General features: G+C 51.2%; 1 protein-coding gene across 1 annotated transcript; it reads right to left on the bottom strand.

The window, feature by feature from the left end:
• Positions 1 to 12,862: 12,862 nt before the first annotated feature.
• LOC125758050 (uncharacterized) lies at positions 12,863 to 19,388 on the bottom strand. The gene is made up of 2 exons (XM_049414678.1): positions 19,211 to 19,388; positions 12,863 to 13,159 (listed from the first exon to the last, which is right to left on the bottom strand). Exons 1-2 carry the CDS (start codon positions 19,369 to 19,371, stop codon positions 12,868 to 12,870), a joined length of 453 nt encoding a protein of 150 aa, XP_049270635.1. The 5' UTR covers positions 19,372 to 19,388; the 3' UTR covers positions 12,863 to 12,867.
• Between the last annotated feature and the right edge of the window lie 214 nt (positions 19,389 to 19,602).

Genomic DNA, 19,602 nt, shown 5'->3' with positions numbered 1-19,602 from the left:
ACAGTGTTGGTGAAAAGTTTTAAAAGGAGGCGCTCGTCAGCGCGATCCAGTCCCTTACAAGGGTCCGGATAGCACCGGTGCTCCTCCTTGTAGTAACCGGTGATGTCTTTGAATAAAAGGGCCAAATTGTCTGATTGGTAGTAGGCTTCCAGAGACAGGGAGATCGCCCGGGAAGAGAGTGCGCCGGCGGCCTGATCGGCCTGTTCGTTTCCCTGGAGTCCTTGGTGACCGGGGGCCCAAACCAGATTACGCGGAGTTGGATCGAGGTATCGACAGCTAGGTTGCAGTATGCGCTGAGCAAGCGGGGGAGCTCACCCTAGCGCATAGTTCCGACAGGCCCCTCGCGAGTCGGTGATGATGTGTTTCGACGAGGGGTAGGTGAGAGGTGACGAGCAAGGTGCGACTGCGCGCCCTCAATCCACTTCTTCCCCACTTCGCAGCAGCCGTTGCCGTTGCCGCGGCAGCTTAAGCAACGGCAATCCTCCCCAACTTCGCAGTTGCCGTTGCCGCGGCAGCTTACGCAATGGCAATCCTTCTCCCCCCACACCGCAACGGTCGTTGCCGCGGCAGCTTACGCAACGGCATTCCTCCTCCCCCCACTTCGAAAATGCCGCTGCCGCGGCAGCTTAGGCAACGGAAATCCTTCTTCCCACACTTCGCAGCTCCCGTTGCCGCGGCAGCTTACGCAACGGCAATCCTTCTCCGTCCACTCCGCAACGGCCGCTGCCGCGGCAGCTTACGCAACGGCATTCCTACTTCCCCCACTTCGCAGATGCCGTTGCCGCGGCAGCTTACGCAACGGCATTTCTTCTCCCCCAACTTCGCAGCTGCCGTTACCGCGGCAGCTTACGCAATGGTAATCCTTCTCCCCCCACTTCGCAGCTCCTTTGCCGCGGCAGCTTACGCAACGGCAATCCTTCTCCCCCCACTCCGCAACGACCGTTGCCGCGGCAGCTTACGCAACGGCATTCCTTCTCCCCCACTTCGAAAATGCCGCTGCCGCGGCAGCTTAGGCAGCGGCAATCCTTCTTCCCACACTTCGCAGCTCCGTTGCCGCGGCAGCTTACGCAACGGCAATCCTTGTCCCCCCACTCCGCAACGGCCGTTGCCGCGGCAGCTTACGCAACGGCATTCCCTCTCCCCCATTTCGCAGCTGCCGCTGCCGCGGCAGCTTACGCACTGGCAATCATGTCTCCGGACACGAAGAAATCCACCTAACGATTCATATACAGCTTCGCTGCAAAAGCAAACAAGCAAGAAGATGCCAGCCCTCCCTGTGGGGAGCATGGGCCGCGCCAGGCAGGAGCCGAGGGGGCCGCCACCCCTCCCTCCGAAAAAACAACCTGTAAAAAAATGTAACCTGAATAGGTGTTCGCAGTCTGTGGACAGTGAACTGCATACGCATACATTGCGTGACATTAAAGTTGTGACATGATCATAAACACTGTGAGAGATGAAAGGTTTAATAATGGAAGTGTGTTTATTGGCGTCGGATATCGGGTATAGAAAACCGGTGCAGCGATGACAGTCTCTGGGCCAACAATGCGCGATCAGCGTTCGCTCCTCACGCCAAGATTTTGTCCCTTTGCCGGATGCGTTGCTGCTCGTTCCCCACTGCAATAAGATGAAGTGAAGAATAGTCAGTAATTGATTTTCGCATTATAGAGCGTCGATAGTGACAGTGACAAGAACTTTTATTTAAAAGTCCTGAGGAAAATGATTAACGGGAGCCGAAGGCTCCCTAATCAAGTTAGTGGCTCCGCTTATAACGGAACTGGGAGATAGGTCGAGTCTGGAGTATTTTGATCCTGAAGTTCAAAGGGATGGGGGTCATCGACAATTTTTTTATAATTTCTTAAAGGCATTTTCGTGAGAGTTCCCTAATTCTCCTTACACGGTGTCGTTACGACAAATGTTAGCGTTAGCGGTGCTGAGACGTCCCCGGCTACCGACCGCCAAAGAGATTGAAGGCCACTCAATCCCTCTCCTTGGTTCCCTCTTGGCTATACGTCTCAACAACATTCTACACACAGGGATTCGTGCTGCGGCAGGGAAGTGAGAGACACTACGACCGTTTCTTAATTACTTACGCATTTCATTTAATGGGAATTGCAAATGGCGTACACACATGTTGCCCGCATAGAACAACCGCTACACAAAATTATAACACATGAATAAAACACTCGTGACGTGCGACACAGGATACATAAGCAAAATAACTGCGACAATACAATGGCGCGAACAATCAAGGGTATAGAGTTCTTAAAGACATACATGACAGACATTGCTTGGCCGCGGGAAACATGTAGAAACCAATCAGGGGGATCTGATTGGATCTGATTACCTACAGGCTGATAGTATCGAGCAGCCTGGTTGAAGCGAGAAAATAATTAAGCACGGATATTAAATTAAATGATGTCACGGAATACCTAACTCAGTCAGATTAAAACGCGCCATATATGTTTTTTTTTTTACAAATTGTCAGAAGAGTGTGTCAATAGATCAAGGTCTATGAAGAGTCCTAGGCAGAAGTTTTTATTCACGCCAACATTTACATTTTTTTTCTTTGAAATGTTGAATGAAGCCCCAGAAACACGCAGTATTTCTTGTTTCTAGGATTTTCTTCACTATGTCTGTGCTTCTCTCCTATGTACACTGCGTAAGAGGCGGATACCACAGCTTCGCTATTTGATCTATTCATTCGCACTACATTCGGTGAATATGACACTTTCGGTGCACATCTTTTCTCCCTTACAGCAAAAGCCAAACAAGTGACGAGGTTTGGGCAAAGGAACAGCGTCAGCAGGGTTAGCGTCAGCAGTCCCAGCGTCAGCAAGGTTAGCGTCAGCAGGCCCTGGGTCAACAGGGCCAGCATTAGCGGCCCCGACTTCAAACAGCTCCTGTTTCCCGTGACCACCATCTCCGTCTTGATCCTTCTGGCCTTCGCTTTCGCATTCCTGGCGCCAGTGAAGCTCTCGCGCTCCAAGACGATCCTGGTAGATCAACTTGTTGCAGCCTGCGCGGGTGATCAGGCCTGCGTTCGAGCCGTCAAAGTCATGACTGGATCGCTGGACCTCGCGGCCGACCCTTGCCTCGAGTTCGACCGTTTCGCCTGCGGTAACTGGCGCGCCTCAGATCCGCACAGGCGCAGCTACCGCCGTGAGAGCGTGCGGAACTACACGCGAAGTATAGGTGAGGCTCTGTTACGGGTACTAGCTTACGAGCCCGTTTCACTTCGTAGTCGGAGAATGGACGAAAACGGTGGCCTCAGAAACATGGCCACCTTCTACAGCAGCTGCCAAGCCTTCGCGAAAGAGCGCAACACCGCGCGAGTCGCAACCGCCTCTGATGTCATCAACGCTATGTACCTGGACCACGGGACAACATCAGACGGGAATGCAATGACGCGAACGGACCTCCAGAGCCTACTACAGTTCGCTGTTAGCAGGAGCTTCAAGAACGGCCTGCCCACCTTCGTCTCAGTCACAGTGAAGGGCGACGAGACGTTCCTGGATGTCGGGGAGACGCTGCGCTCGACTCTGGGTCCAAGTCTCATTGTCGAAGAGTCATTGCCATTGTCATTGCCGACGACAACGAGACTGTCGGTGTCCTATTCAGTGCGGACAGTAAGGCCAACGACTGGCGGTCACGCGTCAGCAGTTCAGTGCCGTTCAACAGGACTTGTCTTAAACACCTGCATCCACCGTTTCCCAATGCCAACTGGACGGAAGCCCTCAACGCAGGCGGGACCGGGAACGCCGCAGGGTACTCTCCCAACAGTGTCGTGTACGCGAGAGGCATGGCAGAGGTCTCCGAGATCATGACCATGTTTTCCGAAGACAGCCTTAAGGAACACGGTTGCGCCTACGCGTCTGCAGTGCTTGTGGCTCAGGTGATGAAGTACAAGTACCTTTTTCGCGGACAGGGAGCTTACAACCGGACTACAGCGCCTGAAGGAGCCGACCCGTGCCTGGAAGTGACGGGAACGTACTTCAAGGATTTGCTTCCGCACCGGGTGACCACTGCCTTGGTGTCGAATGACCGTATGCGAGCCTTCAAGAACATGGTGGAGAGCTTGCAGCATACCGTTGCCCGCCGTTCCTTGCATTCCAAGAGCATGTTTGTAAACGGCAGCGAATTCTCCAAGCTCAACTTCATTATAACAGGTAAGATGGCAAGACGAAGGAGTGGTGAATGCAAATATTATTGTTTATAAATGTTTTACATAGTCACTTAAGTTAATGCGATTGAGTGGCTGTTTGGAGTCTGTCAACATTTTATTCACTTAGCTCTCAGTGATAGTGATATTCGAGAACACGTGGGCGAGTAACCCTATAAAACAGCTCCACTAACGTGAAACCTGTGGAGGGGCGAAGCATGCAGTGTGCGCCGGTGTTTCCCACAGCAAGATCACTGCTAACGGGCAGTGAGAGGCAGAAGAAAGATTAGACACAGGGACCCGCAGTCCGCTTTTAGTTAACGTGCATGCTGGGAATCTTTATTGTCCAAGTACACACAAGAGAAATCTCCCAAGAGAAATCTCCAAGCGAATGGGTCACGACGATGCACGCGGCTACAGCAGACTACGATGCACCGCCGATAAGCTGAGACCCTAAGGTTCTTCGCCCCTAAAATGGGGACTCGGTTTGGTGATGCGGCCGCGGTTGTCTGGGGAACATTAATATACGTACATAAAGGTATGCCACTGTCGATAACGGTTCCATATGGGGAACTCGGTCAGAGTAATATGTAGGCCTAGTCGTCGTTCTTATTCATAGAACACCGGAAACATGACGCACGCATGTACAGCCGTCATTTTTATGAAAGGGAACACGCGAGCGCGTGGCGAATAGCCTCGTACCGCGCATATGGCGCGGCGCTGTGGCGAAATCTGAAAACTTAATGGAGAGAGCGATGCCGTTCCGTGTATTGCCTGCACGCCTTCTTGAAGTTTTCCTTCTTTTTTATCGCTTTATTTTATGGTGCAAGGCTGATCTGTGCCAAAATTTGTTTTGCTTTTCGTTTCCCCCGAATGCTTCCGAACCTGTGATAGCAACAATCCTTATCGAAAGCAATCATCGTTCGCTGAAATAGATATCAAGAAGAAAGCGTAAAATAAAGACACGTTCGTGACGGGAGTGTAGGCAGTAGTCGGGAATGACACCACTCCCTCCTTTTATTTTCATATTTCGCCACTGCACCACGCCACATAGGCGGCGCGAGGCTATCTGGCACGCGCTCGCGTGTTCCCTTTCGTAAAAATGACGGCTGTACATACTCGTCACTGCAAAACGGTATCCCTATTGGTATAGGTACATAACAGATAATGCCCGCTATGCCTTCCAGGCGAAAGCAGCCTCACGGGTCGCAGACAACCAGCGCGCGTGACGTCCCCTTCGTCGCGCTACGGTGACCAGTTCTTGCTGAACGTGGTCCTCGCCAGCAGAGACCACCTGGGCATCGACTACGACGAGGGTGCTGTCGAACGGCAGCTGAGTGGCAATCTGTCGTTCTTCAACGTGGACAAGCGGCACTTTGTCGTAGTGCCGGCCAACTTCCTCGAGGCAGACAGTCTGGTGGCCTACGATAACATACCGAGCATCGACTACGCTTACGTGGGCGTCCGGCTATTTCTAGAATGGCTGGAGTGGACCTTCGCCGTAGAAGGCACGAGTGGCCACCCCGTGGCGAAAGCGCCGGAACAGAACCCGGGAGGCCCGCTACAGCCGCGAACAGAGAACCCGGCAGTAAGGCAGTTCGCCTAGAAGGACCGCTGTCCGGGCTTACCGAGTCGGCTCTGAATGTGTCTTCGACTGTCGCCGAGATGGATGTCAGTCACGGCGGAGGCACCAACGACGATCCATCGCTCGGCGGCTTTGATCAACGGATAAAATGCGTCCGCGACGTTGCCTCCGAGATGTTCGGAAGAAGCGTTGGTCCTGAAGAAGGTCGGCTCCTCGCCTTCGTCGACTGGGCTTTGGACGTGGCGTCGACGGCTGCGGAAGCGCAGCTTCGAAGAAAAGTGAGCGCTACCGGCGAGCGCGTGTCGCAGGAGGAGGACAATACCGACTTCGCTGATGACGATTCCACGGAGCTGAGGATTAACTGGCAGTTTTTAACACGAAAGTGTTTTATGCCGGGGTCCACCAAGTACATCCGTCACGGATATGACGTTGATAAAATGGACGCCAACGGGTGAGAAAGAAAAAAAACAAGAAAAAGATACCCCGCTGGGAATCGAACCCACGACTTTGCGGCCGCGACGGCAAGCGCCCGACGCACTACCGACTAAGCTAACTCGGGAGATGCTAGACACGGCGCGAACGCGCCTTATGTCTTTCGCACATTCTCTTTCGCGGCGGGCGGAGCGGGGCGGTGCCGCCGTCTATGAGATGTGAAAAGAAGTAATGCTTCACGCTCGACACTTACTAGCGCTTACTCCGAGATTGCACGCGATATCGGAGTTCATGGTTAAAGCGTCTCGATACCAGAGCGGTAGACTGGCCGCGCTGGCGTCGCCGAGGCACCTTTGACGCGGTTACGTTCTTTGCCATTGGCTTCGTGTTAGCGTGCGTCGGCTCATCGGAGTAGTGCAGCTCCCACGTGCACCAACGGGATTTCTCCGCCGCCGACTGCTTCAATTGCGAGAGCACCGACTAACTAACTGCTGCAATATGCGTTGCAAAAAGGACGCGAGTTCGACGGGCGAATGTCGTGCCTTGGTGGAGCGAGAGCAGCGCCTGCGAGACAGAAGCCAGCGGGACGCACGCGTTTGCGGCGCAGGCTACGAACCTCTACCTCCCGTGTTGCTGAAGCGCAGTGTGTGTTATGTATGCATGAGCACAGGCGTCGGCTACCCATTACTAGAAAGCGCACACCGTGCCGTTTCTCTCCTTAATTGACGACGCTTTGAAGAAGTGCATACCGGGTACCAATGTTGATTATGAGCTTGTTGATATCATCCTTACGCGGGATTCACGATTCGCTGTGTCCAAATATATGTTCACACCTTCAGCTACCGTGCGCAACGGTTTAATCATGATCATGGGCGTTAGTCGTCGCGATATAGACATGCTGTCAACATGGGTGCATCCACGTCAAACGGTGCTATAACTGCCAAACACGAATAGACATTGTACAAGCTCTCATATATCACTACACAATAAGCAGTACTTCTGTGAAGACACGTGTCACTTTCGTGTTATACCGATTCCTATGACAGAGGGATCAGCCATGTTTTTTTCTACCTGCGTTTCTGCCACACGCTGTGCGGCGAGGAGGGACCGCTGGCGGGCGCCTGTCGATACGGGACCCGCCGTTCGCGAGATTTCGCCCATGCGTTCTGTTGCGCCGAGCCGCCAAAGTACCCGTCGTGCTAGCTGAGAAGCACCGTACCGTGGTTCTTATAACTGTGAATGTATATTAAGTTCTCGAATGCGAACATTTGCGCTTCCAGTAGGAAAGAAGGGGAGAAGCTCAGGGCTAGGCCATCGTTGTAGCGCTCATCTTTTTAATTTATTTTAATTATTGGTCTACAATACTATCCGACGGACTAAATGTGTTCTATGAGCTACTTACTAAAGCGACTATTTATCTTACGTATTGACGAGACTGTTGTACCCATAGTAATAAAAAGAACAAATCACGCCATATCCACGAAGTGAATGATGATTGAGGAGCTGGCTCGGAGAAGATCGGGAAAACCCGTGAATCTTTCGTACAAGTCCTCTACCATCATGTGAAGACGTGACACACGTTGTTATATATACATATATACTCAATGTTTTGTTAATTTACAATTTTGATGAACTATATATACACAATTTACAATTATATACACATTGATGAAGTATATATACAAGAAATATCTAAGAGCGTCTGATTCTCCATTGTCGACACTTGCAGACGCAATGCTCCTAATGGTATTTCAATTTGAAAACTGCCGTCGAGACGCGCACTACAAAGTGGCCCTAAAAAAATTCGGCAGATCCCACGTACCGTGGGAGTCGATGTTATGCCAAGCGTGCGGCGGGAAGTTGACTGTGGCGTAATTTTTTTACTGAGCGAAACTTTACAAAATGACGGTAAAGATTTGTATAAATTTTATACGCACACATATATGTTGATGAGGCGCATATGTGTTATGTAACAAGTTGTTTACAGGTGGGTAACGCTGCCAACGGCAACGTGGGTATTACCAACGCCAGAAGCGGTAAGCTGATATGTAGTGCTTATACTTGTCCCTTATGATGGAGAACGCACGCACGTTTCACGAACCCGTGTGCATGTGTGGAAGAAGTTCTTGACAATTCTCGAACAAGTCATCATCACCGTGGTCAGTGAGAACCAGCAGCTGGTCATGACTTCTTATTGGGTCCGGTCGTGATCGCGGTGACGAGGGGTCGATGTGTAGTGAAGTATGAGGTATAGTACAGCTGTTAGAAATCGTGGATGTCTCTGTCATTTCGTCGACATATTGTTTGTCGATAGAGCCGGCGACATGTCGGAACCTGAAGTCACCCTTCTCGTTTGTGAGGTATAGGCCGTCGAGGCTGGTAGGCCTGGATAGTGCTACGTAGACGAACATCAGTGGATGGCTCTTGTCATATTCGTAGACTACCTGGGCGTATGTGGCCTACGTAGCCTAGTCTACAAAGTGGCCGTCATTCAATCTGGCATCATCCTCGGTCAGCATGAGGCCATCGCCCAGCCTCGAAAGAAATGAAAGGACACTGCGTTGTTCTGGCGGACGAAGTGCACTTTACGGTGCGATGATGTGAATATCGTACGTAACATTCGTTAATGTTTCCCTCCGGGGTCGAGCAATGCTTCAATATAGCTTGCTGAATCATAGGAATACAAATGTAATGTTTATTAGACTGCTATAAAAGGGGAGCCAACACTGGAACCGCAGACGTTAATCTGATATGACGCCTGTATCGTAGGAGTACACATAGTAGGAGTATCATTGTTCATTGCTTTCTTGCAAAACTAGATAGTCAGCACCATAACCACAATTGACGTTGCACCGACATTACGCCTGCATAGGCTGTTTTTCCAAACCAGTTTATAGACCTGGCGTGGCTCTGTGGTAAAATACTTGACTGCCACGCAGAATGCTTGGGTTCGATTCCTGCTGGGATCCTAGTTTCTATTCTTTCCATTCGTCGGGTCAACTCTGCCGATGCCGGTTTTTCTTAAAGCTCTCGCATTTAAATTACCAATGTCTGTTCTCGCCGTTTCTGGGTAGATATCAAGTGTCTATCACCTGTGGCTCATACCCGTACACCGCGGCCCGTGGTAAACGGGTATGTGCCACTCGCGTCTGGAGGAAAGGGTTTGACGACGCACGCGACAGGATTTTCACGTTGTTCATGTCATGACCCGACAGTCATATTCGTCAAATCCTCTTACACTCCCATGCCAATTTTGGTCTACACCAAGTTAAGGAGGCGATCATGAGAGCCCCCAGACGTAGGCGGATAGATAGATAGATAGATAGATAGATAGATAGATAGATAGATAGATAGATAGATAGATACGCGTTGTGCGAATCGGTTTCGTGCGAAGCAGTCAGCGGGTACTTCTATGATGCACTTTATGGCTTTGGGCCAAGAGTTACGAGGTGGATAACAGACGCGTAGTGGGTCCTTCGCTGATTCGCAAAAGAAAGAATTATGGCGTAGTGGGCACATTGCAACTGTACTTGCAGTATAGGCATTCTAGGATAGTTTAAAACCAACGTTGTTTAAAACAGCCAATGTTACACGCAGACGTTCCTTTCCTTGCGGCATGGTCATGGTTGAGGTGTCAACTGAGGAGTGAAGCGAGGCTACCAATTGAGAAGGCGATTACGCTATCAAGTTCTACTCTTGAAGTGACGCTCGAGCGGTCTCCACCTTTACATATCATCTAGGCTGTATTAGCCGTTGATATTTTGTAGATGATGCGTGTGTCCACCCAAATGTATCCTCCCCCGAGTTATCTCGCCTTTAAAATTTTGTGTCAGTCCCATAGGTGCGCGCAAGAGTATTCTGTTAAGGCGGGGATAGTGTCATCGCAGCGTCCCCCTCCGTTCTCCCGTTGCCGTTGGTCGAGTCCGTGAGAAAACCAGCTCCGCAACGGATGCGAAAATGAAAATGAAGCGATGACGTGCTTCGCTCAAAGGTGCCATTGGCCCCCGGCTTTCCAGGGTGAAGTTGAGGAGTAAACAGTTCTTTGAATGCAGCATCAGGGGTCCTTGGTCGTCATTATCGAAAAAAAAATAATAAACAAAACAAAAAAATGTGCGTAGCCATAACCCTGCGCATTAAAACATGACGTGAATGGTACGACTGAGTAAAGGTATTGGGCAGAATTGGCGCTTCCCTTCAGGTGATTAAAGGTGTGTTTGTGTGGGGGAGTGGGGGGAGGCTGGTGTGGTCTCAATAAGAGTTTTTGTTTTCGTGAGACACCCTATGTGCCGTGACCATGTGCTGAAACATCAGATGCGCACCTAATTTGGCTGGTTGGTACGCGATTAAGAGGACAACAAACAGCCGCTAGACACGGGACGTTGAAAGGACGACCGACGGGGCGCTCATGTCTGGCGCAAAAGTACGGCAGACATCAGCGTCCTGTCTGTCGTTTTTCCACCTGTTTCCCGCTTAAATGTGTTGAAACATAACCGCGCGACAAAATCTCTATACTTCACAATCGGCATCCAGATTTGAGTCATTTTGGAAATCAGTATCGATACGTTTCTCGAATCCTAATGCCAAATCCCCTTCAGAAATGATACATATACGAGATATGAGAAATGCGTTGTTCCAAACGGCAGCGTTAGGTGACATCGGTGAAATTTCGTTCGACCCCCGCCCCCCCACCTCCCACACGCACACATTTGCTTCAACCTCCTTCACTGTCCCGGCCCTTGCGTGACTAAATTTTGTCACTGCGGCTTGCTAGCCGAGTTGAGTTTGAGGCCACTGGTGTACGTCGACAGCTTCTACCGTCAAACACGATACAGCCGAAACCCCGTGACAGTTCCCAACTAGTCCAGATAAACACACGCGTCATCTGTGGCAAACATACCCGTCCGTGTTGTCTGTTGGAGTTGAGCCCGCTACCTTCAGGCTGTTGATATGCGCCCTGGACTATTCACTCGACTGTTCACATGCATTGGCCTGCGTAAGAAGGTGGCGCAATGTCTGTCCCACACCTTCATTCAGTCGGACCTGTCCCGTCATTGGCTAAAGTGCAAGGTTATGGCCATGAAGATATTCACAATAACGGTAGCCGAGGACACCCAGATGTTGCATTCCAAGGACTGTGTACTACCCACCTTTATCCTCGGAAAGCCGGAGACCAAAGGCAGGCCTTCTTGAGAAGCGCACGTCATCGCTTCATTTTAACACGAAAGTGTTTTATGCCGGGGTCCACCAAGTACATCCGTCACGGATATGACGTTGATAAAATGGACGCCAACGGGTGAGAAAGAAAAAAAAACAAGAAAAAGATACCCCGCTGGGAATCGAACCCACGACTTTGCGGCCGCGACGGCAAGCGCCCGACGCACTACCGACTAAGCTAACTCGGGAGATGCTAGACACGGCGCGAACGCGCCTTATGTCTTTCGCACATTCTCTTTCGCGGCGGGCGGAGCGGGGCGGTGCCGCCGTCTATGAGATGTGAAAAGAAGTAATGCTTCACGCTCGACACTTACTAGCGCTTACTCCGAGATTGCACGCGATATCGGAGTTCATGGTTAAAGCGTCTCGATACCAGAGCGGTAGACTGGCCGCGCTGGCGTCGCCGAGGCACCTTTGACGCGGTTACGTTCTTTGCCATTGGCTTCGTGTTAGCGTGCGTCGGCTCATCGGAGTAGTGCAGCTCCCACGTGCACCAACGGGATTTCTCCGCCGCCGACTGCTTCAATTGCGAGAGCACCGACTAACTAACTGCTGCAATATGCGTTGCAAAAAGGACGCGAGTTCGACGGGCGAATGTCGTGCCTTGGTGGAGCGAGAGCAGCGCCTGCGAGACAGAAGCCAGCGGGACGCACGCGTTTGCGGCGCAGGCTACGAACCTCTACCTCCCGTGTTGCTGAAGCGCAGTGTGTGTTATGTATGCATGAGCACAGGCGTCGGCTACCCATTACTAGAAAGCGCACACCGTGCCGTTTCTCTCCTTAATTGACGACGCTTTGAAGAAGTGCATACCGGGTACCAATGTTGATTATGAGCTTGTTGATATCATCCTTACGCGGGATTCACGATTCGCTGTGTCCAAATATATGTTCACACCTTCAGCTACCGTGCGCAACGGTTTAATCATGATCATGGGCGTTAGTCGTCGCGATATAGACATGCTGTCAACATGGGTGCATCCACGTCAAACGGTGCTATAACTGCCAAACACGAATAGACATTGTACAAGCTCTCATATATCACTACACAATAAGCAGTACTTCTGTGAAGACACGTGTCACTTTCGTGTTATACCGATTCCTATGACAGAGGGATCAGCCATGTTTTTTTCTCTTTTGCATCAATCGCGACGCTTTTCTTCGGACTCGAACAGTACGGGTGGGGGATGAAGGGGTGCTGAGGTGAATCTCTGTCTGCCCCCCCCCCCCCTTCCCCCCAATGGAAAATCCTGCGCACGCCTTCAACCTTCTAATTGTGAATCGTGAGAAACCAATGGAAAGTATACTACACAGTCACGTTGTATGCATATGATTTATTGTGGAAAATTGTGCGTGCACACCTCGCACAAAGGAGCTTTTGAGAAGGTGGCGAGCAAAACTGTCTTGACGAGAGCATAAAACATTCCCCGATCTTGCGTAGCAAAAAACCACGTTAGTCGGTTCACAGGCTTTTTTTTTTATTAGGTGGCTGTCGCGATGATCAGGTGGGCAGGCGCATGCTCCTCATCTCGATACCTTTTTCTCTCCGGCTCGTCGGTATCTGTCGCGACCGCGCCCACTCTCTCGCGAACGCACACTTCGTCTCTCGGCAAAATAATACTCTGACGCGTTTTTGGTTCATCAGCGGGTCGTCTTATGTGGAGCTCTCCCAACAGAAAGACTGCTGTCCGTCGTCCCGGGTTCACCATATACAGGCCAATTTCTTCGATCGAAGGCCCGTTCGGAGCTCGGACGTCCTCAAGATCGAAGGGCCTGAAAAGAATTGAGCGGGAGAATTACCATGATTAGGTCGCCATCGACAGCCTCAAAGGGGCTCTGAAACGGTTTTGACAATTTTGTGCAAATGCATTGAGAAGGTAAACCAAGTCGTAAGGATCATTTGCAGACCGATTTAACATCTCTGCGTCAAATACGCAATTTATTGCAAAACTTTAAACTCGCGAATCGCTACAGATCGCAATGACTCAGCCGAACGAGTTTTCAACTTTGCACTTCCATTCAACCTAGCATTGTTTCGTTGTACGTAGCACTGGTGAACTATCTGATTGGATCTGCCCAGATTGCATCGCTGAATCTCCCGTGGACAGCGAGAATCGTCTGCATGTGTTACAAAAGGGCCCCGTGTTGACGTGAGCTACGCAACAGTGTTCACCTCGATGTTTTGTTTCCCGAACACGATCAAGTGCCCTACGTCGTTGTGTGCTGCAAATCGAGCGATTACGAAACAAGGAGAGTAGTACGATGTGCTCGTCTTCTTTGTTCGACACAACCTATGAAACCCACAAAGAATTCAGCAAAGGAGAGCATAGGGGACATTATTTGTTGTTTTGAACCGCACTGTAATGATTGTGACCTAAATTTAATGGAATGAAAATGGATGGAAAGAATGTGGGAAGCTTACACTAGTGGTGTACGGCTGGAGTCAACACTGGAGCATGTGATCACCTGGCTTTTACGTGGTTTGGCTAAGTTGTTGCTAGTCTTGGCTAAGTCATTGTTAGGTTTCGCTAAGTTGTTGCTAGGCTTGGCTATATAAATTATTGCTAGGTTTTTCTAAGTTATTGTTAAGCTTGACTAACTTATTCCTAGATTTTGCGAGGTTATGCTAGGTTTTGCTAAGTAGTTGCTATAGGCTTGGCTAAGTTGCTGCTAGGTTTTGTGAGGTTACACTGTGCTTGGCTAAGTGAATTTTCCGATACAGTCGGTTCGGTTTACGGTCGGTTTTCCGTTACGTCGCATCGATCACCGTGTGGGGGAATAATTCTCAGCCGGACCAAGCCTATACGAGGCGAAGCTAAGCGGGGAAGCTAGCTGATCGCAAGCTCCGCTGTTCACCAGCCCTGCACCAAAAGTGCAAGCTGCCGACTTTTTTTTCTTCTTTTTTCTTTTTCTTTTGTTTTTACGCCGCCGGGCATTCAGGTGACGACTCTCTCGTTCTCTAGACCGAAACTCGGTATCCTCGGCTCGGCGTCGTCTTCCCTCAGCTGCAGCATCGGCGCGGTGTTCCTGATCAGCTCGCCGTCGCCGATCACTTCTCGCTTGGCAGCACGACGAGTTTCCCAGTAAGCCGCTTTTTCTTCGTGCGTCCGGACTTTTTTCGGCCTTCCCATGGCAGCCGCGCGTACACACGGAGTAGAGGAGGCGAAAGCTCTGTCGCCGTGCCCGGCGTATCGCGACGTCCGACGCGGCGGTGCGGAAGCCGGAATGGTGACGTTTCGTCGTGTCGGACCGCCGCATCGCTTGTCCGGCGTGCACCAAACCAGGCAGATATTTTCGTCTCCGCATCGGACCGTCGGACGGCCGCAGCCAGTGACGGCGCGGGAGGCGTGTGACGTCACGCCGCTGGTGGTTCCCTCTCCCTGTCGCCTCTCCGATCACCGTGGCCAGGGCGAGCCGATGGAGTCGAGCCTCGGAGCATTTGCCGATATAGCCGCTCGCAGCGGCGTGATTAAACATCGAGTACAATTTGCTTGTGACGTGAAATAATTCCTGATTAAATAAAGCGACGTTTGAAGTGTGCCATTTCTGCAAGACAGCGCCCGTTTCAAAACCACTAGCGAGATCGCGAGCAGCGATGCAAGGCCATTTCGCAGGTTAAAACAGCGAGACCAGCTGTCTCGGCGATCTGGCTCGCTTCGCTTCCACCTTTGCTCTTCACATCCATGACGTCGAGAAAGCTAACAGCGTACGCTAACGCATTACATACGAGTACAAAGCTTAATCGAGTTGGCAAAAAGAAGCGCTCTATGACGAGCTCTCATGTGATCGCGAAAGGCGTAGGCGACGGCCGGCGTCCGCCTTGCTATAGGCTATACGTATCGGAGTCGTGAGTGACGGCGGGATGATGCGATGTGCTTGTTGCTCGCGAAGGCGTAGTTTTATTCGTCATTTTAAAGACGATAGTCTTTCTTGGTGAACTTAAACGCAGAAATTTTGGTCTGTCTGTCTTTCTGTCTGTCTTTCTGTTTGTCGGCACGTCACCCGATTCAGCCAACCGGCCAAAGTTGAACCATTTGCTTACCGCCCAACCATCTTGAACTGGTACGGCTGTTCATACTTGTGAACGTTGTCGATCAAAAAGTAAATATTACGCATATCTGAGGCGTAACATCATTAGGTAAGTATTAGGTGGTGTGTTCCTTTAATAGAAAATACATAGATACGCAATTTTAAAGACCTTGATGGTATGCGTTTAACGTTGAGACAGTAAAGCGTTTATTAAATGATTGCCACAGCTGAAGCGATCAGCGGTCCAAGCCGAGCAAGCGCGAGCGCCAACAACAACCGTCTTCGTCTTCTTCTTTCGCAGGCGTTCTTGTCTGCGCCCTACCATGTTACAAATCACTGCCCCGCGGAAAAGGAGCCATCCTTGCAACCTAAGGAACAGGTACAACTGGTGGGTCATAATGCGGCTTCAGTCGATCGACGTGAACAGTCTCGCGGCCGCGACGACGGCGGTCCGTAGATAATTGAACAGGCTCAATCATATAGTTAACTGGGGATGCTTGACGTAGGACGCGGTAGGGGCCATCGTACTTAGGCAGTAGCTTTGTGGAAAGGCCAGGAGCGGAGGAGGGAACGCGAAGCCACACCAACGTTCCAGGCGAATACAACTGAGGAGGCAGGTTTTCGTCGTGACGGTCCTTCTGGCCCTACTCGCCCTACAATGTTACAACCCTAGTTTCTTAAGGTGCGCTGAAAGTGCGACTGCGCTGAAACTTGTCTTCCTCCGTGCCCTCTGCACAAGCTCATGTTATGTTTCGGTTTCGGTTCAGTATTGCATTGTACGAATGACAGGGGGCGCCGCTCTGGCATTCCTGTTTTACCCAGGCGACGTGTAAGTAAGAGAGTTTGTGGAGAGTACTCTTTGAGTGCGGACGTTTCTTCTCCTTCGGCGCATCGCGCCAAACAGCGTGTTCGGGCTGGCCGGCGTCCCCACCGGTCGCGTTGGTCACCGCCGGTCTTCGCCTGCCGCTGCGCCGGGACTACCAGCCCGCAACACAGCACTCATGTTTCCCGACGTATTGCCAGATGGCGTCCATATCTCACGCAGCGCCTCTTCTATCGTCTTTATACGACATTTGTAGCGAAGCACGCAGATACGCGGCCAATTTTCTTATAGAACGAAGCGTGGCTGTGCAAAGTTTTGTTTTGTGCTTCATTACGAGGATACAAAGTCTCGAGTGTGCATGCCGAGGCGCTGTATGTGGGGGGCGGAGCCTGCGGCTGATAGCTCGGTCGCCCCATGTGTGCTGAATCGTCGTGGGCCGCATGCCGGATCATCCGACGCCGCACGTCGGATCGGACGCCAACTCCTACCGTCTCTTTCGCCCTTTACTCACACGTGACGTCACGGCCACGCTCCGCCTATGCCAGGTCGTTGCCAGGCAACGCGAGGTGGCGCATAGTTGGGCCGAGCTCAAACAGCTCAGCACCCATTCCATCGGTGGGATCCGAATCTAAAACCTTCGAATTAGGCGTCCGATGATATACCACTAGAGCTACGGCGGAGGGCGCTCCTTCGTCTATACGTTGTTGGGTATTTATGTGCGTTTCACTTCTTTTAGCGATAGGTGACTTGTAAAGCTGCGACATCATCCAAGGCATGTAAGGCAGCGGGCGAGCGAAGTCACTTCAGTTAATCGGTGCGGTGAGCGTCGGGCTCCCGCTACCCGATCCGACACCAGTATCCACGCGTCTGAGGCTATAGCTCACCCCTGGAACACACAAGCACATTGCCCTAGTTTACACTTGGCGGTGATCGTTCTCAAATACGTTTTGTTTTTCCGTATGCTTCTTGGCGTTTGGACATTGTCGGCGTACAGGAGAATAACATGGGGCGGCTGGTAGTGTTCCGGTGCCTGACGAAGCAGATGACAACCACTCCGCGATGCGCTTCGTCTCCGCTGTCCGACGGTGGGCTACCGAACTTGATTGCGGTGGCCACGGAGAGGGTAGCGCAGCTTAATCCGGCGAGTGCGCTGCCGTCGCCAACGACGGCAGCGCGTTGGGCGAGTCAAGGAGGAAAGGCAGTGCTGAGGAGGAGGATAACATATAAATTGCCTGTAGATGGCTTGATACAAGGTGCGTCGCTTTATTTATGGTGCTAATGATTTGATGATGCCGTATCTTAAACGCTGCCACAATGTAAAAAAAAAACGGTTCAAGTCCCTTTAAAGGCTCTGACAGGTGCCGCTACACTACGAGCCGATTTTATCCTGTGTGCCGACAATCTACAAACTGCAAGAAGTATGCGGACAAACAAGAACTATTTGAGCACGATCACCGATAAGCGTAAACTCGGGCAATGTGGATGTGTCTTCCAGGTGTGAAGTTTCAACCGCAGACGCTTTGAACTTGGCGTTGATCGGATAGCGAGAGCCCGACGCTCGCGGCACCGACGAGCTGAAGTGACTCCGCTCGCCACTTGCCTTACATGCCTTGCACGATGTCGCAGCTTTACAAGTCACCTATCGCTGGCTGACGCTCACAGAGATGACACGCACATTAATACCCAACAACGTAGACGAGGGAGAGCGAACGTCGAAGCTCTGCTTTCCGAATGCCACGTTGTTCACCGAAGGACCACGGCATAGCACCCGCAGACTAACGGGCTCACAGAACGATTCAACCGTACCCTCGGTGATATGCTCGCGATGTACGTGACATGACCATGGTAAGTGGGACGGCGTTCTTCCATTCATAACGTTCGCCTACAACACCGCGACACAGGCTACCACGGGATTCTCACCTTTCTTCCTCCTGTATGGACGCGAACATTCGCACACCATCGACACTCTTCTTCATATCGTCCTGACGCTTCCGAATGCCCACCTGTGTCTGAAGCTGCCCGACAAGCGGAAGAGTGCCGCCAACTCGCGCGCACCTTTACATCACAAGAGCAACAGCGCCAGAAGGAAAACAACGGCAACTCACTTCGAAGTCCCAGCTATTCCCCTGGATCTCTTGTATGGCTGGCTGTTCCTTACCAAGCTCCTGGGCTTTTCTCAAAAGTCGTCCCAAAGTACGAGGGCCCTTACCGCGTTTTGGAGCAAACATCCCCAGTGAATTTTCTCGTTGAGCCGGTTTCCCCATCTGACGACATGCGCCGGCGTGGACGTGAACTTATCCACGTGGCCCGTCTCAAACCATACCACAGCCCTCTGCCTCCAGAAACTCCTAGGTCACCAGGATGGCTCTTTTTCTGCGGGGGCGAATTGCGAACAAGAAGACGCGTCGTCGGTCAGCACCAACGCTCGGCGTGCTGGGTGTTGCTCGGCTCGCTCGCCTCGCGCTGCTGTTCGCTGGCATCTTTCTGGACGGTGCTCTGCCCTGACTCGCTGTGTTCATTCATTGAGTCACCACAGGAACGCACCGCCAATAAACCTCTTCTCACACTTAACAATATTTTGACAAATGTTTGCACTTTTCCTATAGCTACTTCGTACACGCAAAACTTCCAGTAATTAGAGGCCTAGTAAAAAATTCACGACTGGCTCTTAACGGGCCGCTCCTACAGCTTACGCTGCCATTTTGCTGCGTGTCCCGTGCAGGCCTGGAGTGAATTTATTGATTGATTCATGGATCGATTCCTTCGATTCCTGCCATCGACAATTGGAGGAGTACGGGGCACATGGTCGAATAAACACGCAACGTTACCATAAAGGAGTTGAAAGTTGTGGTAGATGGTATTGCAACAATAAATTCATTGTTACTAGGGGAACGGAACATCCTTTCTTTTGCGCCTGGGTTCGTCTTCCTTTCTGTTGTCCCATTCCGTGGCACTATCTATGATGAACATACCGTATGTACAGTTTTGCGTCTGGCAGATTCCGGTTCGGCTTGTGAAGACAACGCAATAATCCACCGCCGCTGAAGGCGTCGTCAGTGTACACAGTCGCCGAGCAGTTCGTGTCACGAAGATTAAAGCCTTGGTCAATTGGCTGCAGCTGCATCTTGGACATATCGGACCAAGGTCGGTTGTTCACCCTCTGCGTCAAGGCGGGCGGGAGGCATTCAAGCATATGTCGGCAAAAAAAAAAAAAAACGGAGCTCATTCAGGCTCACTCAAGGAATACATTTTGCTCTGAGGGCTCATTTGGACTCAGACTCACCAAAATTTTCCACAACCGGACTCACTCAAACTCACAGTCACTGAACTTTTTCTCAACCGGACTCGCTCAGACTCAAACTCA

This window comes from Rhipicephalus sanguineus, chromosome 4 (genome assembly GCF_013339695.2).
Source record: "Rhipicephalus sanguineus isolate Rsan-2018 chromosome 4, BIME_Rsan_1.4, whole genome shotgun sequence".
NCBI classification, from domain to species: domain Eukaryota; kingdom Metazoa; phylum Arthropoda; class Arachnida; order Ixodida; family Ixodidae; genus Rhipicephalus; species Rhipicephalus sanguineus.
This window is presented reverse-complemented; position numbering and strand designations above follow the sequence as displayed.